Genomic DNA, 25255 nt, shown 5'->3' on the forward strand with positions numbered 1-25255 from the left:
ATGGTCAACATCACAGTCATGGGTTTCCATATGCTGTGTGCTCATTGGTATTAAGAAAAGCTTTTATAGTCACTGTTTTCTTATGTCAAATGTAAGGGCTGTGACTGCACTAGCACCCGCTTTTCGAAAGGGGAATGCTAATGAGCCACTTCTGCAGATGCTAATGAGGTGCTGCCATGCTTATGCAGCACTTTATTAGTATAATGGCGGCCGCGCATGTTTTGAAAGTGCTGCTTTCGAAACGCACGCTGCCAGTGTAGACAGGAGCCTTTCAAAAGGACCTCTGCACTTTGAAAGCCTTTTCTTCCCATTTGGTTTTGGGAAGAAGGGGCTTTTGAAATCCAGGGGGGTCCTCTTGGAAGGCTCCTGTCTAGATCAGCAGCATGTGTTATGAAAGTGGCACTTTCAAAGTGGCACTGCATAAGCATGGCAGAAGTGGCTCATTAGCATCTCCCTTTTGAAAGGCGGGTGCTAGTGTGGCCATGGCCAAGAGCTTTCAGTTTCTGATCCTTAGTGTATCCAATGGAAAAACATTAGACCTCTCATAATAATGTGGGAAGTTATACTGTAGTTAGGCTAATTAAACTATGTGGTTTTTGTTAGACTGTTGAAAATTAGCTGTTAGAAGGGATTTGTAATGTGGATGAATTCAAAAAGTTTAGGGATAGAACATACACTATTTGTATGTCTGTATAAACTAAATTCCTTATATCAGAACAAAATATATGCTAGCTGTTTAAATGTTTGGGTATTCCAAATATATTATACTTACAGGAAATAATTAACAAATTGAATAATTTCTCATCTACTATTCAGAGAACTTTTTTATTTATTATAGAATTTCATTAATTTTAGTGCCTCACAATACTGCTGCATAGAGATTTTATGTAAACCAAATGTAAATAAATGTAAAGAAGCTTTCTCTTCAGTTCCTGTTTTTTGTTCTGGAAAAAGTTGAATTTAGGAATATAATAGATACTTGGATTTCATGTACAATCTGACATCTAAATATAAAATCTTAATGTAAGCAGATGTATTAGATAGTGGTCACACTGAAATTCTGCAGAGCTACCTGTGTTTTATTTAAATTGCATGTACACTAGCATGGACATTGACTTTTTTACACCTGGAAATATTCACATTTGATTGAGCGGGAATACATCATGTACAGTATATTTGTGTGTCTACTTTACCCAGCTTGTAGGTCATAAATATCTCAGTTTTCCTGGATTTACTGTAAAAATGTAAGACACACAGATGAAATATTAGTATTTTAACTAATTGATATTTCATTTGTCACACAATTGGTATTCCGTTTGTCCCACAATTCTGCTATCACAGATTTAATGTGTCCCAATACTGCCAATTCCAGAGCATTCTTGACCGCAACCAAGTCAGTCAAATTTTAGTGAAAGTCACTTGGCCATATTATAAACATCTTCTGGTGTTTTTATATCATTTCACTGTTTATATTACTTAGTGACCTTACACTCCCAGATCGGAAGCTCTTCCTGCGCACACTTCGAAGATAGTTGCGATAAAGCATGACACTGATGACTCTAGCCTGAAATTGTTTAGAAACTATGTAGTACAGGATAACATCTAAGCAGGTGCTGAGATTCATGAGAAAGGTGGTAAACGCTGCCCATGGATTGTAACTCTTGTCTTCATCTTGCAGCATCAGGAAGGCAAAACAGATGTGGAAGGGCACAAAGCAAACAAGCACTTGCACAATCAGAGTAACTATAATTTTTATAGATCTTTCCTTAGCCTTGGGTTTCAGTTTGGAAGTCCTGCCATGGACAAAATGGTAAATAATGACTAAATAGCATCCGATCATGACAAACAGGGGAATCAAGAAGAAAAAAGTCAAACGAGTAAAATTTAACATATTGACTTCCTTTAGATGGATGATATCAAGCATCTTTATGCAGGTAATAAAATTTGAGTCTTTATCTGGATCTGAACGTAAAAATAGCAGAGGGGAAGTTGATGCAAGAGTCATTATCCAGATGCCAATGCAAGCTAGAAGAGCTTTCTTTGTATTCTTAAGTTCTTTGACATGTTTGGGCTGGACAATGGCCATATATCTATCAACACTTATAAAAGCAAGCAGCCACAGAGCAATGCTTGGATAAAACACAGTGAAAGCCCCAAGAATCCGACAGAACATGTCTCCAAATGGCCAAACTACTTTTGCATAATATATTATTCGAAAAGGTAAGAACAATATAAAAATTAAGTCAAGTAATGCGACATTCATCATGTAAACTGTTATAGTTGTTCTTTTCTTGGTGGTGCAGCTGAAGACCCATAGTGCAGTGATGTTCACTAGCAATCCAATTACGAATATAAAGCTATAGAAGACCAGCGATGAGATCCTGTATTCTTCTGGGTGCAAGTTTCCCGGGATAATATTTTGACTCTGATTATACTGAGTCATATTTTTTTCTCCTCTTAAATCATGATCCCTAAAAACAAATATAAACAATGAGAAATGAAACTACAATAAAATGAGACTTGGAAATCTGAATAAAAACAAAACAGGTTATTGTTATTTCTTAATCACGGTTCTTTTAAAAAATAAAAATAATTTCAGTCAAGAAATAGGAATAGATTATGGTAACTACCAAAACAAGCTGTGCTCACTCTATTGTTGTAATGTCTGCCCCCAAGCGATTATACGTATTATCAACTTGTAGGGAGTGACAGGTTTTTTAACAATTAAAATATAGTTTCAGGGTTTTTTAATTAATTAAAAATGTGTCTCATTAAAGAAATTCCAAAATGTAATGAGAAGATTAGGGATTGCTGCATGTTGTTATATTTGATGTTTTGTTTGCAGTATTGTAGCGCGTAGCAGTCCCAAATAGGGGCCAGAATCCCATTGTGCTAAGCTAGTAGCGAGCAACCTGTGAGCTGCACATAGCATGTCAGGGTAACCTGCAGTGAGTCCAGCAGGTAGGTTATTTACCTTGCATCCCAGGTATAACCACCTGCTGCTTCCACTTGTTGTGTCTCACCATTCGTGGGAGCTTCAGGAAGTGTCAGTCAGCAAGTCCCTGTGGCCCGCACTGCTTCCCACAGCTCCTATTGGCTGGAAGTAGCAAACTGTGGCTAGTGGGAGCTGAAGGTGGCTGTACCTGCAGACATAAAGTAAACAACCTGACTAGTGGTCCGTAGTGGCTTACCCTAACAGGATGCATGCTGCCCACAGATTGCCAATGAGTATGCGAAGTACTATACAGACACAGGAAAAAGAGAGTTCCTGCCCTAATGAGTTTACAGTATCTGAAATTTGCTGTTTTAAATAGTTGAGATTAAATAGAACTCTTCCACTTAAATTTTGTAAGTAGCCTTTTCTAAAGGAAATAATCCTTGAAAGTATATTTGTTTTAAAAATAAAGGTTAATAAAAAGAATAAAACCCAATGACTTTAGTGTAGACATGGTCAGTAAACATATAGTTCCCATGCAAGAGGAAAAGTGCCAGCTGTAAATTTTGGCTACAAAGAAACTGCAGTGGAATCCAATGGAATCCGTGTACAGTGTTTCATACTAAAGGCAAGAAGAAAAGAAAAAAGTATCTTACGTAAGTTATTTAGACAGTAATCATAGTATCTGTGTCCAGGGTTTGAAAAAAGTTGGCAGATGCATGCTAAAGGGAGGACTAGATTTATAATTTTTATTTTAATAGCAAAATAGGAAAATAAACTACATTTTTCACAGGAGTAGCCTTGTAAGATGCATAGCTGCTGGGCAAAGATTTGGCATTTTTTGTATTAGCCTCTTGGTTATGAGTGTTTGAAGACTGAATTTTCATCCTGCTACCTAAGTTGGTGAAAGAGATCAAGGAGTTTTACCTCTTTTTCTGCCCTAGTTTGTAGCAGTGGTTTTCTCTGTGACTTGCTTAGCCTTAGGTGGTTGTCAGTGTGCCGGTACTACTGTACCCCTCCCCCAGCTTCTCACCCCTGAGAAGAAAGAAGAATGTGTTCTCGCGTTCCTGTAGCCTCCAGGCTGCTTTGTGTGGCAAGGTGAAGGTTCTTTATTATTCACCCCTCGACCCAGCCTCCTGGCACTTCTTCCCCTGTGTATGTAAAACAGCAAGAAGTTCTGTGGCACCTATAGACTAACCAATATTATGGATAGTAACAGAGAGTAAGCTGTGCTAGTCTATTCACTATCAAAACAAAAAGCGGTCAAGTAGCACTTTAAAGACTAGCAAAATAGTTTATTAGGTGAGCTTTTGTGGGCCAGACCCACTTCTTCAGACCATATCCAGACCAGAACAGACTCAATATTTAAGACACAGAGAACCAAAAACAGTAAGCAAGGAGGACAAATCAGAAAAAGATAATCAAGGTGAGCAAATCAGAGAGTGGAGGGGTGGGGGGGAAGATCAAGAATTAGATTGTGTCAAATATGCAGACGAGCCCCTATAGTGACTCAAAAAGTTCCCATCACGATTTAAACCATGTGTTAATGTTCCGAATTTGAATATAAATGTCAGTTTGTCCACAATGTCAGTTCGTCCACAATATTATGGAGCATAAGCTTTCATGGGCAGAAACCTGCTTTGTCAGATGTATGAGTGTGTGTACAAGAATGTGTGTGAGAGATCTCTTTAACGCACAATAACTGAATAGTTCTCATTGCCTGACTGAGACTGCTCCTGGTTTTCCCAAGCAGCTGAAAAATAGTTTCTAAGGGGTATCAGTGGACATTTTAGGCTTGTAAGTGATGAAAGGACATTTGCCATTTTAGGGTTGTAAGTGAAGAAAACATTTAAAGGTCAGCATAGCTCATTATCGGAGGGGTAGCCGTGTTAGTCTGGATCTGTAACAGCAACAAAGGGTCCTGTGGCACCTTATAGACTAACAGAAAAGTTTTGAGCATGAGCTTTCATGAGCTTTCTCACAAAAGCTCATGCTCAAAACTTTTCTGTTAGTCTATAAGGTGCCACAGGACCCTTTGTTGCTGTCATAGTTCATTGTTACTCCTGTATTTTTTTAATTTTTGATGTCTGTCATCTACTTTAATTGGTAATACAGCATGTCCAAATTAGACCAGTGATTTGGTTAGTCCTGTACTTTGTCTGAAAATGACCATTACCAGATGCTTTTGAGGTTAGCATGCCTGTATTGAACAATAATGGCATTCAGAGTTCCCTGTAAGGTGAGCAGTTGGGTGGTTGTCCAGTAGAGATTCAGGTGCTGGCCAGCTGATTAGCAGAATGTCCGCAGTGGCCAGCATGTATTTTTATTGGTGGAGCACATCCACACATGCATTGGTACACATAACAAAATTTATTCTGCCCATGGATGGAAAAAATTAGAGGGAACTCTAATGACGTGACTTAAGTCCCCCTGAAAGTTAGCTTTTGTCTTGAAATGTAACAGAGAGAGAGCCGTGCTACTGTATATACTATCAAAACAAAAAAGCAGTCCAGTAGCACTTTAAAGACTGACAAAATAATTGATTAGCTGATGAGCTTTCGTGGGACAGACCCACTTCTTCTGATCATAGCCTTACCAGAACAGACTCGATATTTACGACACAGAGAATATCGAGTCTGTTCTGGTATGGCTATGATCTGAAGAAGTGGGTCTGTCCCATGAAAGCTCATCACCTAATAAATTATGTTGTTAGTCTTTAAAGTGCTACTAGACTGCTTTTTTGTTCTGCCTTGAAATGCAAGGGTTTAGATCTCTTATATTTTGTTGTTGTTCTTTACACTGGAACTCTGCTTTATTTCATGATACACATAAATGTCTAATCCTATAGTCTTCGTTTCAGTGATTTTTACACATTTGTGCAAAATGTTGATTCGCTGAGGATGATTTAGGTGATTGAAGTGAAATGTCAGTGTGAGGACAAAAAAGTAAAATGGACTATTGAAATAGAAAAATTAGGTAGTGCGTAGAAGTGATAAGGAAGGAGATTTGGAGGGAGAATCAGAAATGCCTGAGGTGATCAGCCCACTGGGTCAAATTAGAAATGATATTTTTGAAAGATACTAAGGCATATCCACAGAGGATAGGACACATCTGAAAAGTGTGATTATGTTAATTTGCACCATAGTGATGAAATCTTATCTAATGGTCAGTTCACTTTTGATCATGTTTTCATAAAGGTATTCTTTTCCTAAGAATTTACAATGAAAGAGATGTAACAAAAATTCCATTAATAAAATTTCATAAGTATATGTATGAATCAATGTTATGGGAAATATTTGGAAACTGAGTGCCCAAAGCAACAGTGACTTCCAGCAACAGTCACATTTGTCACCATAACCAATGGAGTCATTTTTTTTTTACCTCGAGAACATTTTTAGGGAGTATGTATCCTCACAGCATCTTCGTTCCTTCTCTCTCTTTTTGGGTTTTTAATTTCTCTCTGTAAAGACTACGTACTTGTGGTATAAAGCTTTACTTCTGAAATCCTACAACAATTTTACAAATATAATGATATCAGTGTTCAGTAGAAGCATATGCATAAATCTAGTCATCCACAGTCCATGTTGCTGGTGGCCTGTAGCTTATTTATAGGGTCTAGTCAGTTTATTAGATGTGCCATTCTGAGACCCGTAAATGAGGGAACTTACTGGAACAGGATTTTTTTTTTTAAAGTTGTTGAAAACCTAATTCCCAACCTAATTTGGTTTAAAATTGGTGTCAGTTAAGAATCTGGCATGTAGATGCTACACAGGTAAGAAATACTTGGGTATTTTGGGGTGGGAGGAAGGTTTGATGCAACTGGGATTGAACTCAGGCCATTGCTGTGTGCATGGATATCCATTAATACCAATGAGAGAGATTAGTATGTAGAGATTTTCATTGTGAGCATCTAAGATGAGAACTTTGCCTCAGTTACTATATTTAGTGATCAAAATAATTGTTCAAATTGAACAAATGTTTTTATCAAATGATCTTAAAGTTTTCACATGTCCAAGTGATCTGATTGAATGATTGGTGGAGGTTTTTAGGGTAAGATGAAAATATTTTTCTGTTGCTGATCCATACGTTTATGGTCATTCATTTTAAATATGTTTTTTAAAATTGTGGGTTGTGTTTGCACTAATAGTAAACATGAAAAGATCACTTGAATGCTGTTTATGGGGCAAAGACAGAATTTGTTCTTCCTGATTTTTGACTGAAAGCTAGAACACTTTTTTTGTTTTTGTTTTTTATAAAGTAATGAACTACTTTGGGAATAAGGTTGTTTTTAGGTTGTTGATATATACTTTTTCTTTTATTAACATTTATTGCCCCTCCAACAGATGTCGTCTTAGAGTTTCTGTAATTTCCGTGTTTTTTTGAGGTAACCGGCAAAGTTCAGCATACTTTCCCATTCAACACAAGTGAATCATTTTACTATATAAACTACCTTGGTAAAAATCAATATTGATGCTATTATGGGAAGGATTCAATTAATTGTTAAAATACAAAGCAAACATCTTGTGTGTGTGACTAGATATGATGTCAAAAAAGCTAAATCTGTTTGCTTGAATTTACAGCCACATTGTGCAGCTGTTATTTATAGTCCTGCCTAGGAATTAAGCTTACTTTTATCAGTTGTAAAGAAATATATTTTTTTTTTCAAGAAGGAAGTTAGTCTTAACAATAAATATTGACACCTAGGTTACTTTTAATCTCCACATAAAAATAATTAATCAAAAATTACTTACGTTTATGCACTATAAAGTTACTTCAGTGATGCTTCTTTTGTGTCCTCAGATCTGCAGAAAGTTGAGACTTGCTTCTGTCTGTACAGCTTTACTTTGCTAAAATAGAAACCTTCCTGCATAGTCAGGAAATTGTGACGTAGTGAAGCCCTCTTGGGGTTCTAATATTGGTTTCTACTTATATTAAACGTTTTGTTAATTTGTGTAAAGACAGATCATGTTTCTCAACCAAATTTGTCAGCTGACAGAATTCTAACATCTTTCAGCAGGTTTGCTTTTATAATACAGTACTTCAGTCTTCAGAATCAGTTTCTTTGTACAGCATATGTACTACAGCTTTGTTTGGCTGAAATGTTTTGGAAATATCAAAGATATTTGGATAGTTGATGTTTATTGAATAATTTACTTGCATAAGGGAAATAATCAAGTTTTGGTTAAAGGGTGTTCCTGATTAAAAAGAGTTTTAAATGTTCTGCACAGAGCATAATCTCCTTTTGTGGAAATCCCCACTGTACTTGCATTGTCTTGAGCTGGTAGTTAGCTTGAAAGTGAAAGCTACTAACTACACTTGCAATAGGAAATTTGATTCACTTGTATGCATTGCTTATTTCTTGTTGGCAAAGTTAATAGTGCTTTACTATCCTTATTGCTTTCTGAAATAATGCTGACCATCCATCTTCTGGGAGCTTGTCCAGAAAACCAATATAAACTATTCTTACACCGAGGGATCTTTTATTTTATTTTTGAAGGGTCATGAAGGAAAGCATCAATATTTTCAGTATTTCCTTTGACCAAAGAGATGACATGTGTTTTGTTTTTGTGTTTATATCAGATTTGAAATTTAATGTTATGAGCCTTTTAATATTAGTGGGTGTAACCCACAAAAGCTCATTACTTAATAAATAAAATTGTTTACTCATTGAGGTGCTACAGGACTGCATCTTCCCCATTAGTTATATTGATTTTTCAGGGCCAGATAAAATCTGTTTGGAAATATTTGTATTTGTATATATTTTGGATGATTGTATGTATTACAGTGAAACTCAGTGCATAGAGAAGAATTCTGTAATTTTTACTCAGTCTTTATTCTAGCAAATCTCTTAACAATGTCAGTAGGAATTTCACAATAAAACTTGCAGGATATGGGCCATAGTGAATCATAGAATCGAAGAATCAGGGCTGGAAGGGACCTCAGGAGGTCATCTAGTCCAACCCCCTGCTTCAAGCAGGATCAACCCCCACTAAGTCATCCCAGCCTTCTCAAGCCAGGACTTAAAAACCTTGAGGAATGGAGAATCCACCCCTTCTCTAAGCAATGCATTCCAATGCTTCCCCACCCTCCTGGTGAAGTAGTTTTTCCTAATAGCTAACCTACACCTCTCCCTCTTCAACTTCTGACCATTTCTCCTTGTTCTGCCATCTGACACCACTGAGAACAGTTTCTCACCCTCCTCTTTAGAGCTCCCCTTCAGGCAATTGAAGGCTGCTATTAAATCACCCCTCAGTCTTCTCTTCTGTAAGCTAAACAAGCCCAAATCCCTCAGCCTCTCCTCATAGGTCTTGTGCTCCAGCCCCTTAATCATTTTTGTTATCCTCCGCTGAACCTGCTCCGGCACATCCACATCCTTTTTGTACTGGGGGGCTGAGGTCTGGGCAGGTGGTAAGGGGGCCCCCAGCATCATTTGTGGGGGTGTTGGGGGTAGAGGAGCTGGCACCAGGTAGGAGCAGCAGACTGGGTAGCTGGAGCAGGGAAACTCCCTTGTTCAGGACCAGTCATGTCCCAAGAGTGCCAGATGAGGGAGGTGCAAACTGTACAGGAATAATACATGCACGTAAATAGAATATACACATTCTGCAGATTATAACTTTTAGAATAATACATTACATGCAAAATTTGGCATAATGCATATTCAAGTAAGGCATATTCATATTCCTAAGCATTTTTCCATAAAGAAAATAAAATATACTGTCACAGAATGAAAGTTCTAATTTGCACCAATGTGTTTTATTATAAACCCAGAGTCCTGTTACTTTTTAAAAAAAATGTCATGTTGGCCTCAGTCTGAATTTAGTGGGTAGGTATTTACATCAGTCACATCAGAGTACATTATTGATAGAGTCAGAGACTGAAGCTTTGAAAACTGTGGGTACATCTATACTCACCGGCAGATCAATGCGGGGTTCGATTTCACATGGGGACACATGAAATCGATCTGTCAGGGCTCAGCAGTCGCCCTGGTACTCCTCATTATTGCAAGGAATAAGGGAGGTCAATGGGAGGACGGGCTTGATAAGTCAATGAAAGATTAGTCAATTCCAGCTGTACAATTGTTGTAGAGGGAATTGCATATCTAAGGTCAACTTTCAGGTCTAGTGTAGACCTGGTCTTAGTGTGTTAATGCATAAATGTGTGATTTCTTTAAACATTTAGTATGGAACTAGTTTAGAGGAACTAATCAGGAGCTATGCATGTGATAATTTCAATGTAATTCCAAATGAAACTAGCTTTAAACTCTTTCCAGTCCAGTTTTCCAGACATCTAAACCATTCTAGCTTTCCAGGATGCTGCAGCTTTTGTTTCAAAACTACTTTGTGATTGTTGCTGGTAAAATTGTAACATTTTAGGATAACCTGTCTTCAAAGATATAAGTCTTAAGAAACTAGTGCATTATCAGGATCTGAAGATGATGGTTCATGTTGTATTTCAGCATCATTAGAACACTGGAGTTCACTTACAGTGGAGTAAATCACCTCTGTGATGTCTTCAGACTGAGGGAAAGTTCCCTGAAATGCTTTGCTTTGGACTTGGGTATTCATCAGGCCCACACGGGTATAATTAATGCCTTCCTCTTATTTTCCCCATGTACCCATAAGGACAGACTAATGCTCAGACCTGGTGCCAATCTTCCAACTTAACTCTGCAGTGAAGACATTTCTCAGTTGTGGTGAGGTGCTAAGTGTGAGAGAATTAGTGGCTATTTTAAGTCCCCAGAAGTTCTGCTTCTGTTATGGGAATTACTTGGTTTTGGTTCCTTCTTTGGGTGCAGGTCTTGCCATTAAGTAGAGAAGAAGCACACCCTGTGGCTGTCTACCTCTACTTCCAGCTCCTATTAAAATAAAATAAAATATTATATGCTGAATGAAATTATGGAAATGCAAAGCACCAAGTCCAGTCCCTGCACCTAAATCGTCCCTCACAGGTGTTTGCTCAACTTATTCTTAAAAACATCCCATGATGGGGCTTCCACATCCTTCCTTGGAGGCCTATTTCAGTGTTTATCTTTAGAGTTAGAAGTTTTTACTATTATTTAACTTCAGTATCTTTTGCCGCAGATTAAGCCTGTTATTTTTGTGTTCTGCCTTCAGTGGGCATGGAAAACAATTGATCACAGTCGTCTTTATAACACCCACTTACCTATGTGAAGCCTGTTGTCAGGGCCCCACTCAGTCTTGTTTCCTTTGTTATCATGATTACGAAAATAGTGTGAGGGAAGACTATGGTCTTGTGGGTCGTCTTTATGCTGTCATTCTCAGTGGAATGAGACACTGATGGTTAGTCACTTGTTCTCTGTGCCATACTGCTATATTCCTAGCATACTAAAATGGGAGTCGTTTCTTAATGGTTTAGTTACCTGATCTGTCTGTTGCACTGAGACAGCTTCACAGGGGATACAAAGAACCGTGCATCTGAAGAGAGAGAGAGGAATTATCCACAACTTCATCTTAGTAGGAAACAAACTGTACCTTGCGTGTTTTTCTTCTCTTTCTCTGTTTCCTACCAATAGGCTTACTGACCCATCAGAAAGAAAGGGGTACTTCAACTGTGCAGAAGATTCCTATCTCAGTCTGTTAACTGTTAGCATCTTTGTTGTGGGTGAGTTCTCAATGCCTTCATGAGGTACTAACCACAGTCTTTACTTGTTGAAAACTTAACTTGGAATCTTAAGTTTATATGAGAGTGGGGTGCTACACACCACTGTAGATGACATTGAGATTAGTTTACTGTTTAACAGGTGATTTTTCTAAATGCATTATAGCTTACATGCATGCTCAAACTATCGTAAAATTTGCTGTGCCTCATTAGGGTTTGAGGCCAGAGTGGGGTTAGTTGCTAAAACGTGGGGTTTTTTGAACGATGAGCTTCATAAGATATGGTGTCCCTCACAAGAATCAGACATCAACATTTTACCATAATTAGTAGTTTTGGTATATAGTTGGGGCTCAAACTGTTGCCCTTCACCCCCTCAAACTGATATCATACAGTTCAAGTCTGCCGTTATCCCTCACATAGAGCACCTTTGGGGATACAGCATTTCAAAAGGGATGGAAGTTGTATCTCCAGGGTGGGCTTAGGTAGGGGCTATGAATCAGAGAGTGATTTGGGCAGGCTTTTATAGGACTGCTTGCTTATCTGTGGCAAGCAAGAGACGCACATGCCTTGGTAGCTAAGGGTTGTATCCTGCAGCCCTTGAACCAGAGCCATACTCACTGACTGACTGACTCAGTGAGTTCTGCAGCTAGCGGATTTCTGAGAATGTTTGCTGTATGTATATTTACCTACGTTCTGTTTTTTGGGGGTTGGAAAGAGCTGGAAAAGAGGCTTCTTTTGAGATTCTCTCCTCCCCATCCCCCCAGATGTAGAACTTCTCCATCAAGTGGTGTTGGTGTGGGTACGCCACTCAGGTCTCAGTGTGTTCCTGTGCCGGAGATCGGAGACTTCTGTACAGCAAGACAGAGCTCAGAGCAGCACTCTTCTTCCTGACAGGAAAAGAATAATTTTATCATTAGTTTTAGGCTTTCACCTTATACTTTTACTTGTTTTACCTTATTTCAGTGCTTGCTATGGGGAAAAAAAAAGGGGCAGCTGCTTTTTTCTTTTCAGCATGTCTGTTTCCCCCAGATTTAAAAGATGTGACTCATGCAGACTCAGTGCCTACCTCTGATGGCCATGCCTCATGTATCAAATGGCTAGGGGAGTCTCATGCAATTCACAAGTGCTCTCATTGCGTGAATGTGATGGCTAGGGCCAGACATGATGGCAAAATGCAGCTTAAAACCATATTCTGGGAAAAGCCTCTTCAACCATCAAGGGAAAAACCAGAGGAGATGAGGGTGCTGCAAAAGCCCTCTGATAGGGCAGCTTCATCACCCCACAAAGGCTCTCAAACTGCAAAGGCTTCCATGGCATGCTTCTTCTTCGAGTGTCCCTGTGGGTGCTCCACATTAGGTGTCGGGCTCGCCCGGCGCCGCAGATCGGATCTTCCAAGCAGTTTCTGCCGGACCGCGCATGCGCCGGTGCGCGCCACTCCCCCGCGCGCTCCCGGCCACGTGCGCGATCCGGTCCCCGCCAGTTCCTCTTAACCGCCGTCGGCTGCAGACGGAATCCGAACTAGGCTAAGGCCAAGTAGCGTATTCAATGGCTTTAACTGCTTTGCTTTAAAGTTTTTCAAGTACTTAGGCTACTGCAAGTTAGCCGGTTGTTATTTTTGCAAAAAAACAAAAAAACAAAAGCAACAAACAAACTACAAGCGGGACAGCTTCAATCCAGTCCCAGTAACAAGCGCCGGAGGCCAGGAGCATCGGGCCATCAGCCCTCCTGCTGGGGCAGGCCGTCGGATGGGGAAAACAGCACAGGGAAGGTGCTAAGTACCCGCTTAACAACTAAAAGACTCACCAACAATGTCCTCTTCAGGCTTTGAAAAATGTGAGTCCTGCCCAGAGGCGATTAAGGAGAGACAGGGAGATGCGGCTTAAAATGCTGCTTTGGATAAGGCCCTCCAGCCAGATGTGCCGGAGCGGCTGCAGCAGGAGGGACCCTCCGGGGCCCATAAAAGGAAAGCTGCCTCCCTCACTCCATCAGGCAGAAACGGAGGAAAGTCTCCCCAGCCCGATCCCTGCCGGCAACAATAGCGAGCGGGACAGGAGGAGCGAGCAGCCCCCAGCCGCAGCAACAGCTGATCGGCGGCGGCACGGAAAGCCACGTGGAAGCGGCTCAGCCTCTGATAATCAGCCAGCCGACCCGCACCGCAGGCAGGGCGGCGGCTAAACAAGCGCCAGTACCGGCGGCACCGCAGGCAGCGGCACCGACCCCTGGGGAACCGGCGGTGCAGAGCACGCAGGCACGTAGCCTGCAGGCACCGGAGCACACCGCACCTGCGGCACCGCCCTCAAGGGTGCTGAGCTCGGTGCACACGGGGCCGGGATCCCCTGTAAGTCAGGGGGCGGAGTTACCTCCTCAAGGGAGGGGGAAGGCTGCACACAAGAGGAGGTGTTGCAGCCCCTCTCCGGACAGGGCTGTGGAGCTGCTTTCTCACAGCCCTCCGCTTATGTTACAGACTCCAACCAGAAGGCAGGGGTCCCCCCTAGCCTACCCGGAGTCCCCTTCTCCATTTTTTGCAACCAGCCTCACCCTGGCTGGGAACACCTTCACCCTTCCTGGGGTTTGAACCGCTGGACTATTATGCGAAATTGCTCTCTCCAGCCCTCCCCCAGACGCAGAGGGTATGCACCAAGGGAGTGGTCTAGGTCACCTTCCCAAGAACAGTGCCTATACTGCCATGGTCGCCCCTACCACGCGGGGCATAGACACCATCGGCTATCTACCAGGGAAAGATCCCCACAAACGATCTCGTACCCCCGAGGGCAATTGCGACCGGGGACAGAGACTCAAGCATCTCAGGGGGGACTGGTTATGGAACCCCGAGATTTTCCCTCGCAAACCTCTAGTTTCAGGGTGTACCGTCACCAGCAGGAACCGGAAGGGTCCACAGAGACGTATCCCAGTGGTTCCTCGCTCTCCTCCCCGGATGAGGCTACGGCCCCGGGGGACGTCCATCCTCCGGACAATCTCAAACAGTTCCAAGAGCTGTTTTACGAGGGTGGCCTTCACGCAAGGCATCCAGACAGCTAAGGTGCAAGAGAAACACCATAAGCTCCTCAAAAATCTGAGACCTCCGGACTCCTCCAAAATAGCAATACCGCTTAATGACGCAATTTTGGAGTCTGCCACTACGATATGGCAGACTCCTGTGACTATTCCGCCTGTCCACAAGAGAGCAAAAAAAAAAAAAAAAAAAAACTTCGTGCCGACAAAGGGCACGGAGTTCCTGTTCAGCCACCCACAACCAAATTCCTTGGTGGTGGAGTAGTCGCAATGTGGGGGAACAGACAAACATGCCAAAAAGCTAGAGCTGTTGGGCAGAAAGGTCTACTCCTCCTCCACTCTACTGTTGCGAATGGCAAATTACGCAGTGCATCTAGCGAACCATAATTTCGATAACCACATTAGGTTAGCCTCCCTCATGGACTCGCTTCCAGAGGGCAAGAAACCAGTGCTCAAGGCCATCATGCGAGAAGGCTATGCGGCCTCGAGGACGGGAGTTCAGATCGCCCTGGATGTTGCGGACTCAGCAACAGCGTCCCCAGTACCACAGGGGTTACGAGCAAGGGCGACATCAACAGCACCAGCAGTACAGAACTCCCAGGCGTCGTTCCCAACACAGCCGTGCGTCCTCGGGGCAGGGCCAAAGGCCACAAGTTTGACACACAGATCCAGGGCTGCGCCATCGCTACCGTCGCAAGGTCATCCGAAGCGGTTATTCCACCATCGCCTCCGACCATTCTATAACCAGTGGCGAAGGATCACCACAGACAAATGGGTGCTGGAGATCATAGCCACGGGGTACGCCATCCCCTTCCAGTCGCTCCCACCGCCATGACCTCCACCCAGGCCCCACCTCCAGGAGGCCTCCCACGTGGCGAGGCTCAAGCAGGAGGTAGACCATCTCATGCTCATAGGGGCAGTGAAAAGAATGCCGGAGCAACTGCAAGGGAGAGGGTTCTACTCCAGGTACTTCCTCACGGGGAAAAGACAGGAGGCGGGAGGTCCATCTTAGATTTTCGAGGCCTCAACCGGTACCTGCGCAAGCAACGCTTTCGGATGATCACAATCGCCTCCATCCTTACGGCACTAGACGATGGAGATTGGTTCGCAGCCCTCAACTTATAAGACGCGTATTTTCACATAACTATTCATCCGGCTCACCTACGATTCCTCTGGTTTCTCATGGTAGGCAAAGAACATTTTCAATACAAGGTCCTACCGTTTGGACTCTCCTCGGCCCCCAGAGTCTTCACCAAGCCCTTGGCAGTGGTGTCAGCCTACCTGCACAGACAGGGGGTATTTATATTCCAGTATCCGGATGACTGCCTACTCAAAGGGGCCTCGAAGGAGGTACTACGCATAATATGCGTCACAACAGGCACGTTCTCTCGCTTGGCCTGGTTATCAATCTGACAAAATGAAAGATAGACCCCACGCAGGACATAGAGTTCGTAGGGGCACACATAAATTCTATTACAGCGAGGGCGTATCTACCAGAGACTCCCTTTTGGGCCGTCGGCTCCCTCGTGCAAGTCTTCACCTTCAGCCCTACGGTGCTGGTTCTAACGTGCTTACAGCTGCTGGGCCACATGGCAGCAGCGGCGTTCGTACAACAGAACACCAGGTTACACATGCTCAGCATGCAGCACTGGCTGGCGAGCGTATACAACCCAGCAGCACACACTGTTCACAGGGTGGCGTCGCCCACAACAGAGGTGCGCAAATCCCTGCAATGGTGGGTAAACCCCGAAAACCTGCTAACAGGGGTACCCTTCCACCAACCACACATACTGGTTTTTTCTTACTACAGACGCCTCCCTCATAGGGTGGGGAGCACACATGGGCGAAGAGGTGACGCAAGGGCTGTGGTCCTCCACGGAGCAGTCACTGCACACAAATATACTGGAGCTCAGAGCAGTGTTCAATGCCTGCAGACACTTTCGAGACCATATAAAAGGCAATGTAGTCGGGATCAGTATAGACAATACCTCCACCATGTTTTATATAAATCGGCAAGGAGGAGCTCGGTCCCGTGCCTTATGTGCAGAAGCAGTCCAGTCGTGAAACTGCTGCATCGCCAACAATATAACCTTGAAAGCCTCGTACTTCCCAGGCGCTCACAATGTGAAGGCAGACCAGCTGAGCACGCGTTTCGCACTCACGCACGAGTGGCAGATCCGTCCCGATCTGCTGCAACCGATTTTTTTCATGCATGGGGTTTTTTCCCCAGATAGACCTGTTTGCTACTCAGCACAACAAGAAGTGCCCACGATTCTGCTCCAGGGCAGGACTGGGATGGGGGTCCCTGAGGGACGCCTTCGCGATCTCATGGAGGGGCCCCCTGCTTTACGCTTTCCCTCCCACAGTGCTCATCCACACAGTGTTGCAGAAAGCCAGGAGGGAAGGAGCCTGAATGATCCCGATAGTCCCAACATGGGATCGACAGCAATGGTTCCCCCTACTCCTGCGCATGTCGGACCGGCCACCGATGCCCCTTCCGGTGGCGCCGGATCTGCTCACGCAAGCCCAGGGGTCCATAGTGCATCCGCACCCCCAAGGCCTGCGACTACAAACATGGTTGATCCATGGCTCAGCTCCCTAGAGAGCACATGTACGGAGGAAATGCAGCACGCCCTAGAAAGTAGCAGGAGGACTTCCACCAGGAAGACCTACAAGGAGAAGTGGACTCGCTTTACGGCGTGGTGTTCTACCAAACAGCTAGCCCCCCTTTTCAGTGCCTATGGCTGTAATATTAGAGTATTTACTGGACCTCAAGAGAGGAGGACTCTCGCTATCCTCGTTAAGGTCCACCTTGCCGCCTTTTTGGCATTCAGACACGGAGGGACAGGGCACATGGTGTTCGCCCATCCCATGGTTGCCAGGTTCCTTAAAGGGCTGGTAAACCTATACCCCCCTCGGAAACCGCTTCCACTTTCGTGGAACTTGGACCTGGTGCTTAATGCGAAAAGGGGACCACCGTTCGAGCCTTTGGCCACGGTTTCCCTCTGCCTCCTTATGATAAAGACGATCTTTCTTCTCGCAATCACGTCAGCTCGCAGGGTGAGCGAGCTTGCGGCAGTTATGGCAATGCCACCCTGCGCTGTTTTTTCCAAGGAGGTGGTAACCATACGGCTGCATCCAGCCTTTGTTCCTAAAGTTTCTTTCTGAGTTTCATACTAACGAACCTATTGTTTACCCTCGTTTTATCCAAAGCCTCATAACTCTAACAAAGAGGTGCGCCTACACCTCCTGGACGTGAGGAGGCGCTAGCTTTCTATATAGACAGGACCAAGTCCTTCCAGAGAACGGATAGACTCCTAGTCTCTATCGCTCCCAAATCAAAAGGAGAATGTCTCTCTTCGCAGAGAATCTCGAAGCACATCGTATCTTGCATAAAAATGTGCTACAAACTCAAAAAGACTCCTTTCCTGGCCATGCCCAGGGCTCATTCCACTAGGGCGGTGGCAGCATCAACAGCCCTTTTTCAAGGGCGTTGCGCTAAAAGACATTTGCAGAGTGGCGACCTGGTCATCCTGTGACACCTTCGCCAAACATTACGCCCTTCACAGGGTATTCCAAGAGGATACCCGTCTTCGACAGCGGTCCTCTCGGGGACAAGCTGCACATAATCCGATTACCCACCTCCTATCTTGGGTTACTGCTGGGTAGTCACCTAATGTGGAGCACCCACGGGGACACTCGAAGAAGAAAGAAAGGTTACTCACCGTAGTAACGGTGGTTCTTCGAGATGTGTCCCCGTGGGTGCTCCACTACCCGCCCATCCTCCCCGCTCCGGATCTCTGTGTAGTGTTTTGCAGGAGCATCCGAGGCGGTTGGTCAAGGAACTGGCGGGGACCGGATCGCGCACGTGGCCGGGAGCGCGCGGGGGAGTGGCGCGCACCGGCGCATGCGCGGTCCGGCAGAAACTGCTTGGAAGATCCGATCTGCGGCACCGGGCGAGCCCGACACCTAATGTGGAGCACCCACGGGGACACATCTCGAAGAACCACCGTTACTACGGTGAGTAACCTTTCTTTCTGATCATCAGTGCTGCCCAGAAACCTCTCCTTCCCTGGTGCCATCAGTGTCTGGCACTGCAGAAAAACGCAAATCAGTGTCAGCCAGGAGAACCAAGGCAGAAGGTAAACTCACTACACTGATTGGTGTTATTGAGGTATCAGCTTCACAGAAGCCACATATGCCTCCACCAGCAGCTCCTGTGAGCTCTCCCTCTGTGCCCGAACAACAAAACATGGCACCTACAAAAATCTTCTCATCCTGACACAAGAGCAGCAACTTGTTCACCACACTCCACAGCACAAGGACCACTGAGTTGGGAACTGATATGGGGGATATATCCAAGTTGGTTGGACCACATGGGATGCTGCTGAATGGAATGCCTGATGAAAGCTTGCTCCTATGCCCTCAGTCGCCTATACTGCTATCCTCAAGATCTGATTGCGGTAGCGGGCATAGGAGCAAGCTTTCATCAGGCATTCCATTCAGCAGCATCCCATGTGGCCCAGCCAATGTGGATGTATCCCCCACATCAGTTCCCACCTCAGTGGGGCCCCTGGGATGCATGGAAGGGCAACTGACCACATTCTTCCTACGTCTACCATTCAAGATGCACAGCCTCTAAATCTCAACAGCAGTACACCACCAGGCACTTATCCACAATCTGTGTGCTCCTCGCCTGCTCACCGGCCCTCAGTAATCTCTCGGGCAAGTTCTAATGAGCATGATGACTTACCTCACTCAGATTCAGAGAGCTCCTCACATGGACATAGACCCAGGAAGGATGAGGCAGCATACGAAATCTCACTTTCTCCACCAGAAGATGATCTGAAACAATTTCAAGAATTATTTTAGCTGATAGCCCAATCACAAGACATCACGTTACAAGAGGTTCAAGACAAGGAATGTAGATTATTCACAATATTGCAACCCACAGCATCCTTGAAGATAGCTTTAGCCATCAACAAAGCTATCTTTGAACCTTCAGATGCTCAGCGGCAAAATCCAGCTTCTGCTCCACCCACAAACAGCAGAGGAGACAGAAAATATTTTGTCCCTGCAAAAGACATGGACTTTCTCTTTGCTCAACCACAGCCAAACTCACTGGTGGGGGATTCTGTGACTCACAAGACTAAGAACACACAATTTCAATCTACGCCCAATGACAAAAGAATCACAAACTGCCGGACACCTTTGGCCATAGAGTGTACTCTTCTGCTACATTCCAGTTCCACATATCAAATTATAGAGCCTTTCTGGCCAATTACGACCATGCCAGTTACACCAAATTACAAAACCTCCCTGCCAACAAATGACTTCTTATCCAATGTATTATTAAGGTGGTTTTATCAATAGCAAAAATAGCTCACCAGGCCGCTACGGATGTTACAGACACCATGGCCAGGGCTACAGCCACAGCCATTGTGTTGTGCAGGGTCATGTGTCTACAGTGATCAGGATCCCAAGGGAACTACATGCAAGGGTGGAGGATCTCCCCTTTGACAGAAGGCAACTATTTGCTAATAATACAGACGATATCCTGCACTCAGTGAAGGATTCTCGCAAGATACTTTGTACTTTGGGGATGTAGACCCCATCCAATAAGAAATATCAATATATTCCCTACCATAAGCTTAGGGACTGTAACTATAACCACTACAGGCAGCAACAGGAGCCATGTGATAACAGGCCCAAGCAACACAGAAAAATCACTCCACCTCTCACAAACAACAAATTTGAGATTTTGGCTGCCGGTCTGAGCGACCACCCCACAGCTCCAGTGTACTCCAAGGTCACCTTCTACCACTGCCTGAGATCATTTTACCAACAATGGGCACATATTTACCACAGTCAAATGGGTCCCAGAAATGATTAGATCAGGTTATACCATCCTCTGCACATCCATAGCCCGTATCCAATCCTCTATCCTGTCCCTTTTCAGGGACGCCCCTATTACAAGCAGAGGTGCTAAAGTTGCTCACCTTAGGGGCAACAGAACCCCTCCCCAAAGAACACTGGGCGGGGGGGAAGGGTTTCTACTCCAATTATTTCTTCACAGCCAAAAAACAGGGGGATAGAGACTGATCCTAGATCTCAGGAAACTGAACAAGTTCATTCGCAGCACAAAATTCAGAATGGTGACCTTGGCAACCATCATACCAGCACTGGATGAAGGGGACTGGTTCTCAGCCCTTGAACTTCAAGAGGCATATTTCCATGTAACTATCCATCTGTCCCGTGGAAGATTTCTGAGATTTGTTGTGGGCCAAGATCATTATCATTACAGAGTCCTCCTCTTCAGCTTCTCTATGATCCCTAGAGTATTTTCAAAGACACTTGCCTTAGTCATGGCATTTCTCAGAAGACATAAGTTGTCATCTTCCCCTGCCTCAGTGATGGTCTAATCAAGGGCCCTATCTATCAACAGGCTACCGTCATGACAACTTTTACTAGGGAATGGTTTTCCCAAGTTGGCCTGCTTATCAATTGTGTCAGACTGCTGCCTGTAGGCTGCAGGAGCCTGCTAGAAGGCAGATATGCTGGTTGGTGGGCTAATGCTTTTCTGTTCCCTGAGTAAGCCTAATTAGGACAGCCAGCTGGGGCCTCGTTAGGAGTCAGCCACAGCTTAGTCTAATCAGCACCCATGGTCGGCTGAGGCTCTGGACTTCCTATAAAAAGCTCCCTGACTGGTAGCAGTGGGGAAGGAACTGGAAGTTGCACCGTGGAGAAGGCTGGAGCAGAGCAGAGCAAGAAAGTACCACGGGGAAAGGGTGGGTGAAGTGGCCCAGGGTGAGGTTGCTACACTGGGGCGGGGGTGAAGGCCCTGCCTGCTACCTCTTGCCCTCCTAGGGACCCTGCGCCAGAGTCCAAGGTGGAGGGCGGATCTGGACTCCCCCTGCCCTTCCCCAGAGGGTTACCTTGCTGAAGCAGGCAAAGGCCTGCAAGGGGGCTGGCTTTATCCTCCCAGTTCGGAACTTGCCTATGATGAGAGGGGGCTCGTTAAGTGGAGGCCCGTGCCTCTGGACAGACCTGGGCGGTTCAGGGGCCACCGTGAGTCCCTGAGGCACAACAAGAAACCTCCAGGAAGCGCCGGGACACACAGGTGGTTGACAGGGGAAACTTGTACACAATGTACAAAAATCCACCGTACAACCCACACAAAAGATGGATTTAATTATGGTGTTACTAAACTCTGTCACAGCAAGAGCCTACCTACTACCACAAAGATTCAAGGCAATCTCCGATCTCATTCAACAGGTCAGGCAGGCTCCCTTCTCCACAGTCCATATGTTCATCCAATTATTGGGGCATATGGCTGCCACAACATTAGTAGTCCTGTTCCCAAGGCTGCACATGGGCTGTCTACAACATTGGCTGGAAACCAACTAAGGTAAAACTCCAGTAGGCCAGCATCCAATTGTACAGCACTCCCGGTAGTCTGGCATCAAAATGGCAAGAGCCTAGGGAGTGAGCATCGGCAAAAAACAAGTCATAGGTAATTAGTAGTTGAAGTGATTGTTTAGCAAGTACTGTACACTACTGTACGTATTATCCTCTGCTTTCTGTATTCAAAGGCTTCACAACAATAAAGGTGAGTACTGTACTGTACTGTATATTTATTCTTTTCTTCTGTGACTAAATTTAGGCATTACAGTATGTACAATAAAAAGAATAAAAAAGGGTTAAAAAAACTAAAACATTACAGTATATGTATATAACATGTACAATAAAAAGGATTAAAAACACTTCATATATATAAACAGTTTATAATACCTCCTGATAGTCTGGCATATTTGATAAGCCGTCACCACCTAGGTTCCAAAGGTTCTGGATTATCAGAAGTCTGCTGTATAGACCAATCTGACACAGCCTTTCAAAGCACCTTGTACTTCCCCCACTATTACTGCAGTCTCTCTAATGGTGGACATCTCCAGCCAACCTGCTCATCAGTGTACCCTTCTACCAACCAGACCCTTCAATTACTGTAACAACAGATGCATCACTTGGGGCGGGACACTGTGACATGGTGTCAATATAGGGAACATGGGACACACTTTCACACCAATATCCTAGAACTCAAGGCCATTCACAGGGCTTGCACCCATTTCCTTCCCCTGATAAAAGGCAAAACTACCTGTGTCCACACAGACAACACACCTTCTGTATTCTATGTCAGTTGGCAGGCGGGTGCCTGATCACATTCTCTATGTGCTGAAGCACTGAAATTCTGAAACTGTTGCATCAGAAATCAAGTAACTCCAACAGCAATGTACACACTGTTACAACAGAACAGCAGAGCTGACAAACTGAGCAAACATTTCTTGAATCAGCATAACTGGGAGATTAATACCAATATCCTCTTCTCAATCTTCCACAAATGGGGTTTCCCAACTGTAGACCTCTTTGCAACACCTTGCAATTTCAAATGCCACAGATTCTGCTCCCAAGTAGGTCTTGGCAAGAGATCACAAGGGATGGCTTCACCATTCACTGGACAGCTTCCATACTCTATGCTCTTCCACCAATCCCGCTTATTGCGAGAGTAATCAGCAAGATCCCATCCAATTAGGCCATTATAATCTCAGTAGCCCCAGCCTGGTCAAGACAGCCTTGCTTCCCTTATCGACCTATCCATCTCCTGGCAGCACTGTGGCAGCACATGCCACCTCAACATCAAAAGTATGAAACTTCCAGCATGGCTTCTCCATGGAAGAACTCTCATACTTGGACAGGGTCAAACAAGTCCTTTTATACAGTCATCGTCCCTCCACGAGAAGCACCTACCAAAAAAAAAAGGGGGGCACACCTCAGCATTGGTGCATGACATGCAATTTACATCCTGCTGCTGTCCCCATACCTACCTTGCTCAACTACCTCATGGACCTCAGTGACATGGACCTCTCCATCAGCTCCATCACAGTACACCTGGTGGTGATCATGGCCTTCCATAATCCAGTAGATGACTAATCCCTCTTCGCATATCCCACAATGAAGTGTTTTCTCACAGGCTTGCAGAAAATGTGTCCAAACCGGTGCCCCCTGATGCCACCATTGCACCTCAGTCTGGTCCTAGACACACTCATCAGATCACCCCTTGAGCCACTAGCCATTGCGCCACCACAAATACCTATCTGTGAAGGTGGCTTACATAGTGGCAATAACATTAGCAAGAAGGGTAGGAGAAATTGCAGCCTTCATGGTGGACCCACCTTTCACCACTTTTATCAGAGAGAAAGTGATACTCAGGCCCCATCCAAAGTTTCTCACGAAGGTCATATCTGAACGGACCAATCTACTTACCCGGTTATTTTCCTACACCTCAAGTGTCTTCCAAGGAAGCTATATCAAATACCCTTGATGCAAGGCAGGCAATTGTGTTGTACTTTGAGAGAACTAGAGAAACTAGAAATCTGGACAGACTCATTGTGGCATGGTCGGGTCCTCTTACAGGAACAGCTGTCTTGGTACAGAGCCTATCCAAATGGATTGCATATGAACTCAGGGGCAAACACATGCCACAGACTATCAGGGCTCACTCCACATGTGTGATAGCCACTACGATGGCTTCCCTGCACAATGTACCATTAGTGGACAGCCACTAGTGGACAATGTACCATTAGTGGACAGTAGGGCAGCCACATGGTCCTCACACCACACCTTTGAACACCACTATCCTCTACAGAAAGGACCAGTACCTGCCAAATCTCTAGGAGATGCAGTCCTTCCTTCTTCCACATAAAAGACTCCAATACCCACCTCCACCAAACAGGTACTGCTATGGAATCACCTGAGCGGAGCACCCACAGGGACACCACTCAGTGGAGAAGTAGTAACTCACCACATGCATTAACAATAATTCTCCGAGATGTGTGTCCCTGCAGGTGTTCCACTACTCTCCTATCTTCCTCTCTGCTTGGAGTCTACAGGGACTTCAGTTAGAACAGTTACAGATGGGTCTCGTGCTATGCATGCATGTTGCACAATGACAGGAGCACAAGGTGCTGAGTGCACAGGTGTGGTGAGAGGGGCACTGCTCTGCAGAAGTCTCTGATCTCCAGCGCAGGCCTCAGTGGAGCACCCACAGGGGGACACATCTCGGAGAACTATCATTACTGCACCTGTTGAGTAACTTCTCTTTCTGTAGAGATGATGTTTCAAAGTGCTCTGAAATCCACATATATGTGCTCAGTAATTTTCCAAGTGGTTTGCATCTCATAGTAGCCAGAAGCAGAGTTAGTTGTTCAAATGTGGATCACTTAGTCTAGAGTCTGTCAGATACAGCTAGGTTGAAATCTTCTTTTGGATTTTAGCAATAACAACTGCATAGCACTGTAATGCATAGAGTGACAGTTGAAATTTTTATGGGGTATGTAGCACCATCTACTGACTGAAGCATTATCTGCACTAATCATCACAATTTACACTGCTAGATAGAATATCTTTGCTGGCTCTGTCTCTGATGGATTGTGTTATGGTAACCACAAGTCCTGTTGACACAGTCAGCATGCCTGACACACAACTGTCACATCTACATGTGCACGCTACTTCGAAGTACCGGCGCCAACTTTGAAATAGCGCCTGTCACGGCTACATGTGTCGGGCGCTATTTCGAAGTTGAAATCGACGTTAGGCGGCGAGACGTCGAAGTCGCTAACCCCATGAGGAGATGGG

The 25255-nt window shown here is 44.6% G+C and overlaps 2 protein-coding genes across 2 annotated transcripts in view; one reads left to right on the forward strand and one right to left on the reverse strand.

The window, feature by feature from the left end:
• UBAC2 (UBA domain containing 2) overlaps positions 1 to 25255 on the forward strand; it is a 180489-nt gene that overhangs the window by 26474 nt on the left and 128760 nt on the right. The window lies entirely within an intron of this gene.
• Positions 1158 to 7758, reverse strand: GPR18 (G protein-coupled receptor 18). Its single transcript, XM_074989589.1, has 3 exons — positions 7687 to 7758; positions 2975 to 3143; positions 1158 to 2471 (listed from the first exon to the last, which is right to left on the reverse strand). Exon 3 carries the CDS (start codon positions 2441 to 2443, stop codon positions 1451 to 1453), a length of 993 nt encoding a protein of 330 aa, XP_074845690.1. The 5' UTR covers positions 2444 to 2471; positions 2975 to 3143; positions 7687 to 7758; the 3' UTR covers positions 1158 to 1450.

This window comes from Carettochelys insculpta, chromosome 1 (assembly GCF_033958435.1).
Source record: "Carettochelys insculpta isolate YL-2023 chromosome 1, ASM3395843v1, whole genome shotgun sequence".
In the NCBI taxonomy this organism is placed as follows: domain Eukaryota; kingdom Metazoa; phylum Chordata; order Testudines; family Carettochelyidae; genus Carettochelys; species Carettochelys insculpta.